General features: G+C 53.8%; 1 protein-coding gene across 1 annotated transcript in view; it reads right to left on the reverse strand.

The window, feature by feature from the left end:
• Positions 1-8,840, reverse strand: part of B4GALT5 (beta-1,4-galactosyltransferase 5) — a 33,719-nt gene extending 24,879 nt beyond the window's left edge. Inside the window, exon 1 of the mRNA XM_085079612.1 lies at positions 8,585-8,840. Coding sequence (XP_084935738.1) covers positions 8,585-8,711 — 127 coding nt within the window. The 5' untranslated portion in view covers positions 8,712-8,840. The remainder of the gene's footprint in view (positions 1-8,584) is intronic.
• Between the last annotated feature and the right edge of the window lie 3,098 nt (positions 8,841-11,938).

An 11,938-nucleotide genomic window follows, 5' to 3' on the forward strand; every position in this document is an offset into this window, starting at 1 on the left:
TTATTAATATGGACTCTGGCAGCAAGACATGAGTTGGAAAAACACTGAGGGGGAAAAAAAATGACTGCAGAATAAAAGCGAGCTGCACGTGTGGAAGCATTTCACACTCTTGCGGGAGTGGGGGCCACCCTGTGCCCCTCCAGGGTCCCCAGCTCCAAGGGAACCCCGTGTTTGCTGACAGGAACACCATATCTACAGTTTTCTCCATTGGCTCAGGCTGCTGCAGCCCTGTGAAGAAACCACCATGAGCCCTGGGCATGGCCTGCACTCACTTCCAGCCACAGCAGCTCTGGCCTTCCCTGCCATGGCACACTGTTCCAGCAGGTTTATTTTTATTTACCTGTGCTCTGTGCATCGCCTGCTGACTTCCCTGCCGTGCATCCCCCAGCCCTGCCTGGCGGCTCAGCCGGAGCAGCCGTGTCAGAAAGCACCCACGGCTCCAAGCCACAGCCAGGAGCTGCCACAGCCCGCAGCCTCTGCCAGCCCCGCTGACGCACAGGGCACACAGGCAGGCACTGAAATGCCTTCCTTTTCCTGCCAGGTGGGGAGGGAAAAAAATATCAGCTTGCACTTGACTACCTGGTGCACTGCAGTGTTTGCTTTCCCCTTCTATTCCAACTACTTTGTAAGGGTTCTTTTAGAGGCACTTTGTAAACATTAGCATTCATGTAGCCATCTTCTCCACTTTCCACCCAAAATCCTTGCTCCCAACCTGCTGCTGTGGGAAGACACCATCAATGAAGAGTGTGCACTCCTGTGTTGCAGACATCCCACAGCCCTCACCAGCCTGTCCTGGCAGTGCAGGAAAATGCCCTGAGCCCCACTCAGGAGCCTCTTGGCAGTACATGAGCACAGTTAAAGTCTCAGCCCAGCCTAATCCCCAGTCTCTCCAAAGCAAGGGAGGTGGCTAACACAGCACCCGGTTTCAAGAGGCTCCTTGGATTATTTGTATGGCAATGCATTCAATAAAACCGATCAATTATTTTGCCATAAAATTCTCTAGACACACAAACAAGCACTGGTCGAGCTGCTTATACCACAGCCCAACCCACAGCAGTGCAGTGGGTGTTTTGCCTGAATTTGCTTCCTTCCATTACGTGTGCAGTGGCATCCTCCATACAGAAATAGTTTCCAACCTTTACCTTTCAGATTAGAAAGCACAGGGAGGGAACAGCTTCACAGGCACTGTCTCACATGCAGCCCAACCATCGCCTGGGCACGCGCCTGCTCATTGGAGCAGGAAAACAGCAGGGAAAACACTAAGCAGGGAGACTGAGGCACAACTCAGAGGAAAAAGAGCATGGTCCTGTTTGAACCCTCATCCCCTGCAAGCAGCCTCTTCCCTGCCACAAAAGCTGGGGGACAGAGATAGACTCCCTGGCTTGGGTCCTCTGTGCTGCACTGGGGGCTGGCCAGCACCTCCTCAGCATCTTCAGAGGGGCCCCAGGATGAAAGCTCTGCTCAGGGCAAGGGCTCTGGAGAGCTTTGTGCCCTCCCAGGGATGCCACATTCAACTGCAGGCTTACAAAGGGCAGAACACCCATTGGTTTTGCACCTCAAACAAAAACCTAGAAAAATGACCTTTAGGAAGTTACACACGTCGTCACCATATGCACTCAGCTAAAGCCCCAGCAAGCAAGCACTGACCCATCACCTCCCCCACATAGCCAGGAGGGAAGCAGGAGATCAAACCGAGCTACTCGCACCCCTGCAGTAACATTTACATACTTTGAGAAAGCAAAGTGTCAAATGAGAGGCACTGAAGCTTGTGCCTTCATACAAAACAACCACCATCACTACACAGTGGAGCACAGTGGATCCCCCAATCCCACCTCCCCCATCGGTTCCTCCTTCACTTTAGCAAGACCAGCAATCCCTGGAACATTCCTTTTGTAATGAAAAAAGGACCCCATGGCCCTGCCCATCATAATCCACACTACAGCTGCACCCACGAGGACACTTCTCATTGGGACGAGAGCTGCATGTACCATCCGCTGTCACCCCTGGGACCCTTCCAAGCAGCCGATGAGGATGGCCGAGGGCTCTTCTCCTGCCGGGCACTGACATCACACTCAGCTTTCCAATCTACCTTTCCTTTCAAAATAAGAGCAGCTCCAGAGTAAGGCTGAAAGCCCTGATGGTCTTAATGTTATCTATTTCATGTTCCCCAAAAAACCACACCCACCAACATCTAAAAAATTTCTGATTTGGAGTTATCTTGCATTTTAACAGCACAGTCCACTATGCATTTTCTCCTCCATCTCTCCAAACAGAATTAATCCCCATGGTATTTAGAGCTAGTGCTACAAAACCTTCAAACACACATTAATAACCCCAAAGCATCCATGTATCTGTGTTCAAAACGCTGCCAGCCAAAACCACAGCCAGAACAGTCTGAATGCAACAGAGAAGGAAAAGCCTGTATGGAAATAAACTTCACTAAAATAACCCAGCAAAGGTTTTGTCAAAGTAAACACACATTTTATTGTGACAATGATGCTTTAAAAATAAAGCTGTTCAGGGAAGGCTTTTCTTGCTCTGTACAGCTGCATATCAGCTTCTCTTCCAGATCACTCACCCCTCAGTGCTGCCACAGTGAGAGCAGAGAACTCTGCAGAGCCAACAGCTCATTGGCCATGCCACCACCATCGCTGCCACCCTTTTGAGGTTCTCCAGAAATTTCAGTTAAGATTAACTATTTGAAGACTCCACGGGCTTGGATATTAAAATCCACCAATTGTAATATCATTCAAATGGGATGAAGTGCAAACATACAGCTCCCCACACTGCTAATCTCCATTCCTTGCAGAGGTCCCTGGAGGCTTCATCATACCCTACAGAGCAGATGCTGCCTGAGTGAATGCAATTAATGAGTCCACTTGGAAGAGAGGCAGAGGATCAGCTCAGGAAAAAAAGCAGCAGTGTCAGAGCCCTTACCTTTGCCAGAGTCAGCAGCTACCTGAAGTGGCTGAGTGCCTGCTGAAGCCCTGGCCTTCCATGGCCTCCCAAACACATGAAGACCATGTCTCCTGGGCTGACAGCACGGATAATTTTGTTTTAAGGTCTGCTCTGCCACAGATTATTGAAATTCTGAAGCATTCAATTTGCAGGAACGAACCAGTACCTGGAAGCTTTTGTGTTTGATCAGCTTCCACAAGCCAGGCTTCCAGAGATACATGGATGAAACATGAACTCTGCAGTTGCAACACCCAGTGAGCCACCAGCAAAATAACCCAAACCAGACACGCCTGACAGACAGCACAGGTGCTTACAGGCAAAGAAAACCCAGTAATTCACCTGCCCTCAAAGAAACCTTGTAATCTGTTAGCCTTGAGGTGGTCTCCACCAGCATCTTGGATGCAGTGGCACAGGAGCAGCGAGGTGGAACAGGGCTGCTCCCCAGCCTAAATGTGCCTTGTAGGAGCCTCTTTGCTGGAAGAATGTGGTGCTGCCAAAGGAATATTTCCCACAGCAGCCACCAGTCTCCTTCTGCTCATAACACAGGAGATCCTGAGCTCAAGTTCTTGTCTCAAGGAGCACTTGAGGATTTCTTACTACCCCCAATCACTGTCAGATCCAGTGATGGTGACATCCTTTGTGGGACATGCTGTGGAACTGGGCTGTTCCTTCCTCAGTTGTGAAATGCTGCTTGGCAGACCTTTGGGCAGAGGGTGAAGGAGGGCAGTGCTGCTGTGTTCCACAGTAAGATACCACACTGCCTTGTGCTGCTCGGGAACACCTGGAGATGAAAGCCAGGGCTGTGACAGCACAAACCTCATTTCATGATTCCAAGCTCACCTTCACCTTCTGTTCCTGCTCAGACAGAATCCAGCCACCCAGCAAACTGCCAGCAAACCTAAAAGGACACCTGCACCCAGCCCCTGCCTGGCCGATCCAAGGCCACCACAGCTCACCAGGCTCTGGTTTGCCCAGAAGGCAAAGCAGCAGTAACCCACTGCCTTCGCCCAGACTCACCAGCCCAGCTCCACATGCCCACAGTGCCATCCCCCTGCCCGGGACCATGGCCACCACTCTTCCTCTGCTCCTCACCGCCACGGGCAACTCAACCACTGCCCACGGTTGGGACAAGCTGGCAGTAGCAAAATCTGTCGCCATATTCCCCCCCCTTCTTCCTCCGCGCTAAGATCCGCCAGGCTGATACATTAAATAACCAAACTGGATCAGCCACCTTTGGCGATATAACGATATAACATTGTTACAAAAGCGACAAACGAGCTGCAGGGAGGCAGCTGTTGGTCCCCACAGCACTGCTCTGCTGGTCACCAAGACGCGGCCTGACATAATAGTGTTTCAGAGCACTCCTGCCTATCAAAATCGAGTTCTTGCACGATAAATGTAATTCAGGGCTAATAGTGCTACCTCATGCCCTGTAGGACCGGTCTGGAGCAATTCCTGATAAGTTTTGAGGAAGTAAAGCCAGACTGAATTACAGCTCTCTTTCAAAGGTAACAATCTTTCACCCAATAATTTAACTTCTCTACATTATTTTCCTGCATCAGATCCAACTAAGTACGACTCCTGTGCAAATCTAAATTAAAAAATATAAGATTAAATAGTCTCCAACATCCGGCAAGACAACAAAGGAAAACCCAAGAGCTGCTACCTGAGAAGGCCCCTGCCTGCCCTCCCAGCCACCCTCTACACCAAGCCCAAGGTCTGAGAAATTCCCACTCTTGCAGTTAGAGGTATCAAGATGAAACAACTTGCAGTGCAAGCAGCTTGAAGAAGCATTATTGCTTTCAGCTGCAGGAGGAAATTCTCTTAATTTCCTAGGCCCTGTTCAAAGAGTATAAAATCAGACACTTGAAGGAAAGCTGCATGAGCCACCATCACATGAAAACAGGACATGCAGAGACTGAGCACAGCACCTGGGACGACCCCACAGCCCCATGGATGAATTCAGAAGCAGAAGATAGGATGAAACAGAAACAGCTTCTCGAGGTGTTCCACCTCCAAGTCAGCATGCTCTTTGTGCCTGCATCATCCTTGCTCCAGCACTGGGGTCTGGGCATGGACAGAGTGACTCTGGCAAGCCCTTTTCTGCACATCCCATCTGGAGAAGGCAAGAGGCACAAAGGGCAGCTGTTCCAGAAGAGCAAGAGCACCAAGAACAAGCCCTGCAACAAAACTTGTCGAGGTGGCAACTGGCCTCCATAACAGGACAAAAGTGTTTGCCCAGTGCCAAGCTCTGTTTATTCCAAGATGAGGTCCAGTGTGACTTGCAGTGAAAGCCCAGCCTGCCCTGCAGGTCCCACAACCTCTGAGCATGGCAGTTTGCACAAGCGACCTCCCACCCACACGAGCATCACCACGTACCTGCTCCCTGCAGGGCCTCCTTGCCACTGGAGCCGTGTGGCCACCAGGGCAGCTCCTAGAGCCTCCAGCCACTGCGTCCCTGGCAGCCCTGCCGTGCCTCGGCCCCAGCTCACCGCCCACAGAACAATCGGCCGCCTCATCCCGCACACAATGGCCACGATGAGACAGACCCACATAATCACCCGGCCACGGCAGCGACAGGAGCCAGCGAGCGCCGGGAGCAGCACGGAACACAAGGAGAGCCGGCTGTATCTGTGCCATCAGCTGGGTCCCTGGCAGCTTACCTTCCAAGGCGGCTGTGGCAGCCCAGGGATGTAATTGTCAGGGCAGTGTGTGGGGAGGACAGACAGGTATTGGATGTGAGCGCTGGGCAGGAGGCGGCACTGGCTGTTTACATTGGATATCTCCACGCAAACTTGAGGCCACAAGAACATTTCAGTTCTGTAGGAGGAAACCTTGGTGAAGGACAGAAACCAGGAGCTACCCTGGGTCGCATAAGTCCAGGCACGACACAAACACAAGGCTCAAAAGCCCCGGACCCCTGGCAGAAACCAAGCATGGCTATTTGCTGACAATAAACATTAATTTCTTCCTGCATTTCCATCAGGAGCAGACTGCTGGGTTACCTGGGCTGTGAGGAGCCAAACACCACAGTCAATAAAGTGGCAGGCCAGCACTGAGCAGGCAACTCAGAGCCGAGGTTGGGCATCCCCTCCCCGTCTCCAAAGGACACCAGGAACAGTTATCCAGCTTTTCCAGCTGACAAGCATGTCAGCTCCACACCAATGCGCTGAGACAGCACCCAGAAGTGCAACTGTCCCAGTTTTCTCCTGGCACTGGCGCACAACTGCTTGAACACAACACACCGCAGCAACACCGATGAAATTTTCCCCCACAAATGTGGGGCTTGGGGACACTCTCACCCACTGTGACAGTACTCCCTGCCATAGGGATGCTGTCCTGCCACAGAGCCATTCCCAGCCCAGGCTGGCTCCAGCCCTGTTGCCACCAGCTGCTGACCCCCACGAGCAGAGCTGGCCGTAGCAGACCCTTCCCAGCAGCCTGTGGCACCGAAAAAGGTGCCAGAAAAAAGGGTACACAAAAGCCCTTCCAGGCTTCAGCTGGTTCAAGCTCACTTGAGGCTTTCGATCCCATTTATTTGGATTTTTTTCTTTTCAATTGAGGTACAATCAAGGAATAGATTCATCACTTCCCTGCCCCTGGTTTAGCCAATGAACTGCAAGACCTTCTTCAGCCACTTCCCCAGTATGCCCTGCAAGATATCAGGGCAGAGGCATCCCCAGACCTTTCAGTGGCCACAGAAAAGCAGCCCAGCCCCACTCCACAAACTGAGGCAGTGGCACGCAGGACAAATGCCCCAGAAATCTACTGATGGTATCTCTCCATCACCCAGTCATGGGCGATTTATTCAAATCCCCAGCTCTGCTCATGTCCTATCTCACTCACTCTTCTTCCAAGCTTCTACTCACCACTCTGGCCTGAAAACAAACTCCCTCCAAGTGCCGAGAGCATTAGCCCAGCCATTCCAGGAATACTGGGCTGGGTTTTCATGATAAAACATTTTTGGCCGAAAGAGGAAGGCAAAAAAAAGAGAAGCAGATCTTCTGTCACCTGATGAGAAGATGACTCAGAACAACACTGACATCCATGGGCGGGTGGGGACAGGGACCACTAACACTTCTCTGCCTCCTCTTTGGGCATCACAAATAGCAAGAACACTGGGTGGGATGTGACCATGTTATCTAGGGTCCACACAGGGAAAGGCCTCTTGGCACAGAACTGGTCGTAAACAAATTTATACCCTACAGCATCTCTGAAGCTGGTGACCATGCAGAACTAACATGAAATTAATCAGAATACTCTAAAAAAAGAACAAAATCATCCTTACAAGAGAAATTTCCTTCTTAAACTGCACAGCTGTTCCACCTGGGCCCTAGGAAGCTCATCCACAGCCATGCCATTCCCTGTGCCTGCCCTGCAAAGGGCTGCAGGATGCACTGGATGAAAGAGCTGCTGGCCCCATGATAGCACGTGAACAGGATGAGCCAGGCTGTGCTTACAGAGTGAGCAGGTGGTGGCTGTGCCTCCCGTTACCACCCGTGTGAAACCATCCTCCAACAGAGGCAGGACAGTGGCTCAGCAGCCCCCAGCAGCCTGTGGGACAGTGGCCAGGAGCTTGGGGGCCTGCCCACCAGGACAGCAGAGCCCTGGGCCACCATGGCAAGGCTCAGCATGTGCAGCCTCACTCAGGATGTGTCCAGGACACGAGTAGAGCTTCACACACCAGCCAATCCCTGCTTAGCCCTGGGAAAGGCTCCCAAAGCCCAGAGGCAGCCACGGGACATCATTTGTAAATAAAACCCCACAGAAGTCACCTTGAAAGCACACAGAGATCTCCTTGGGATGTCCAAGCTAGGAATGGCATGAGCAATACCAATGACAGTTCAAGGAGAAACTCCTTATTTCTTTGGAAAGGGCTGTTTCTATAGAAATAAATCGTTGCCAAAGTTTGGTTGAAGGCCAAACCACGAGCCTGGGCTCCTCGCAGAAACGAGATACACCACATAAAAAGAACAGATGCTTTCCGGGCACAAGTCTTCCCTTATCTCACGGGAGATGGACAGACAGCCCCACCAGCACCGGGTGCTGGCCATATTGACACACGGCTTCTCCGGTTCCCGAAGAAGCTATGACAAGGAACACAGGAACGAGTACACCATCCTTCTAAAATATACACTTGTCATCTTCTTCCCACTTGACAATCAGAGTAGGAATTCCACCAGAGAGCACGTTCAGACCACAAGCACTTGGACAACACTCCACTACTTCCAAACAAACTCTCGGGCGGGCAGCAGGCGAGAGCGGGCTCGCTGTTCCCCGTTCGGCGCTGGCACAGGCGCCGCTCGGCCCCGGCAGCGCGGGGAAGCCGCGGGGAGCGCGGCCGGCAGCTCCCGCCGCCCCGGGGACCCCGAGACCCGCAGCCCACCGCCCGCCCCGAGGGGCGCCGGGCAGCCCGGGGGAAGCGCCTCCTCCTCCGGCCGCGGCGGGAGATGAGGACGCTCTGCCCGGCCCCGGGCACCGCGGAGCCGCAGCCGGGGGCGCCGGGCCCTGCCGCCCCTCGCCGGGGATGCCGCGCTCCTGGGCCGGCCAGGCGCGGATTACTCAGCGTTTCCAGCGGCAGACGGTGCGTCCGCGCCCCCGCCCCGGGCCCCGGGCCGCCACTTACCGATGCCCGGCGCCACATACACGAAGTAGAGGAAGGAGGAGGAGAGCGAGAAGAGGAAGAGCGCGGCCAGCAGCGAGCGCCGGGGCAGCAGCCGCCAGGCGCCGCGGGGGCCGCGGGGCCACCGCATGGCCGATGCGGCGCCGCCGCCGCCCTGCTGCCGCTGCCGCTCCGCCGCCGCTCACATGCGCCGAGGCCCGGCGGGAGGCGCCGCGCCGGGGCCGCTCCGAGCCGCCGCCCGCGCCCAGCGCCGCCGCATGAATGTGCCGCGGCGGGGCGGGCCGGGGCGGGGCGGCGGAGCGGGGCGGGACCGGCTGCGGGCTCCCGCCGCACCGACGGCTCCTCGGCAGACGCCGCCCCGTGCACCGCCGGTGGTCCCGGCGTACCGGGCGGTGACCTCGGGACACCCGCCCGCGGTTCTGGGCCGCTCACCGACGGTCCCGAGGCACCCGGCAATGACATAAGAGTACGCGGCCGCGGTCCCGCTGCAGCACGGATGCTCCTGAGATAACCGGCATTAGTGCCAGGACGTTCAGCAATGACTCTCAGCTCCTGACAATGGCCCTGAGACAAACTGCAATGGCTCAGGGCACCCAGCAGTGGTCCAGGGACACCCAGTCATACAGCTGCGACACACAGCACCCAGAGAGCAAGGGCTGACTCCCCTGCCCCTGCCCACCAAGCAGCAGGGGTCTGTATGAGCAAGTTCTGGGTGCTCCCGGACATTGTGCGGGAGAAGGCGCAGCCAGAGAGGAGGTGATGGACGCAGAAGGAGGGAAGGGAAGGGAAGGGAAGGGAAGGGAAGGGAAGGGAAGGGAAGGGAAGGGAAGGGAAGGGAAGGGAAGGGAAGGGAAGGGAAGGGAAGGGAAGGGAAGGGAAGGGAAGGGAAGGGAAGGGAAGGGAAGGCGAAGTCATCATGGTCAATGCAATAATTAGTACAACCAGCACCCCGCAGGCCAGTTGGTTACAGAGTAATTAAGTAGTTTTGCACACACTTATGAGCAGTTCCCCGATGTGTGTAGGAGGAGTTGGAAGGAGATACGGAGATGCCTGAAAATGAAAATACGAGAGACCAGAAACACCATCCCCATCGAGGGAGCCAGAAGTAGCTGCAGAGCAGATGGGGCCCAGCCCAGCCCACAGAGGACTGGTTTTTGCCTCGTTTATGATTACAGACTTTGCTCAGGGGAGGCTGGAGAGAGAGGTAATTCTTATTTCACCAACAGACAGTGCTGAGAAAACCAAGCCCAGGCTCCAGACAGGAAGTGAGGCTGTGGGCCAGACGTGGCCTGCTGCCACCGCTCAGGGTGGGCAGCAAAGGCAGCAGCTCTCCCAGGAATGGTGAGCTGTGGGGCAGGAGATTGGGACAGGCCATCTGCCAGGACGTGCTCAGTATGTCCCTCCAGACACATGTCCCAGGGATGAGTTTCTCCCAGGCAGGGAGCGAGGCATTGCTCAACCCAAACTTCTGACCCTGCAACACAATAACTGCAGGACTGTGGGCTAGGGGGTGCTGAGCACCAGTCCCATGTCAGCCCAGTACCAGACACTGGGATAAAGGATTCTCCAGGTATGGCCATGTGTCACAGTAATCCTGGCCGGAAGGATTAGCCCCCCTTCCAGCTGGGATACAGTAAAGGCAAATAAAGAAAACAGTTCCCACCTTCAACAAATGGGACACAAGCAAGCTTCTGTTAGATACATAGATTCTCAGCAGACTGAGGAGATAAAACTAAAGATAAAGTTAAAAAAGAGCGGGTTTTAGCAGAAAAATAGAAATCACTCATTAAAAGGTAAAGCATTCATTTTCTTAGTGTGCCAACGCATGGAAGGATGCTGAGGAGGAAACCAGGGATTTCCCTGGGGAGGCTGCATGAGCGGCATTAACTTCAGGAATGAGGAAACTAGTACTTGTTCTTGTTTTCCAGGATTGCTACTCCATCACCAGCTTCATTGAAATAAATTAAATCCTGAGCCCTATTAACTTCTGATAGTCCAGAGTACAGCAGCAGAACTGCTGCTGGATTTGCTGTTCACAAAATAGCATTTAGCCAACTCCTAAAAGGATGCCTTGGGCAAGGAAACCCAAGAAGATTTCTTGCTTGGTTTATGATTTGTTTGATGCAGACATGGTCAAAGGTGAGACATCATCACAACCAATAATCTAACCTTTAGAATATATTTAATTAGCAATGACATTGCTGGAGGAGCCACCCAGAAACTCGCTCCCAGGCCCGGGCTGCCGCAATGGGGACTGTCACAGGCAAGTGAAGTCAGGGAAGCCTTGGAGCCACACTGGGACATGCCTGCCCCGCTCTGACTCACCTCCCATCTCCTTCTCTCCTCAGGGCTCCAGTCAACCCACTTTACTTTGACCCTTTTATTTTGCTTAGTCTCTTCCCCTCTTGTCCCTCCCTGCCTCTCCACTGCATCCCAGCTAAGGGATTAGGAATACCAGTCAAAGCCATTCTCCTACCCTTCACCCTTTTCCAATAAAATGAAATGAAATTAAACAGGAGGAGAGGTTTCAAAGTCTCGGATCATTCCACGGGCCAGGTTAGGGCTCAGGGCGGGAGCACTGCCAAGTAGGGCTGTTGCAGGGAGTGCGGGTGGCTCATGCCTGGGGAGCCCTGGCTCTGCCCCATGCTTCATGCTGAACCAGCAGCTCCAGCCCTCCCAGCTGAGGGGAGCAGCAAAATCTCAGTTTCTGCAGAGTTTAACCTATCGATGGTGCCTGAGACACTTTAGGGAGGGCTTGTGTGAGCAGCTTTGTGGACAGCCTCAAGGGAAGGCAAGGCCTGCTAGTGTGTGGCCATGAGCAGGAATGGAGGGACAGGTCCTGCCAGTGCACCTACACTCCTGAGATGTACCTGCACCCTTAGAGCACATCTCCACATAAAAGACATTTTGTAAGACTGGAGGGAGAGCACTTTTGATGGCTCGCAGGTGTCCCAGCACAAGCAGGGTGCTCGGAGGGAGGGTACAGACACTGTTGCACAACACACAGTCCAGGGAGGCTGCAGCTACACATCCACAGCCCAGAGCAAACCCACCAGCCCAGGAAGTGCCCTGAGGTCTTGGCCCTCAGATGGGCAATGCCACATTCTGCCAAGGGCCTTGGAGAGACAGCTGGGGAGCACTGCTTGGTAGGGTCAGCAGCAAAGCCTTCCTGGAACTGACCCCAGAGGAGGTTAAAGGACTGCTGTGGGGCACATAATCCTCAGGTTTGGAGTCTGAAATTGTCATTAAAGGGATGCTCCACTTTAGCTGCACACCTCTTATTGTCTCTTTCCACAGATACTTGATGTTGACTAGCTAATATGGTTGGATAATCTTTGTTCTGACACTTCAGTAAAG

This window comes from Lichenostomus cassidix, chromosome 20 (assembly GCF_008360975.1).
Source record: "Lichenostomus cassidix isolate B80296 chromosome 20, HeHo_3.0, whole genome shotgun sequence".
In the NCBI taxonomy this organism is placed as follows: Eukaryota; Metazoa; Chordata; class Aves; order Passeriformes; family Meliphagidae; genus Lichenostomus; species Lichenostomus cassidix.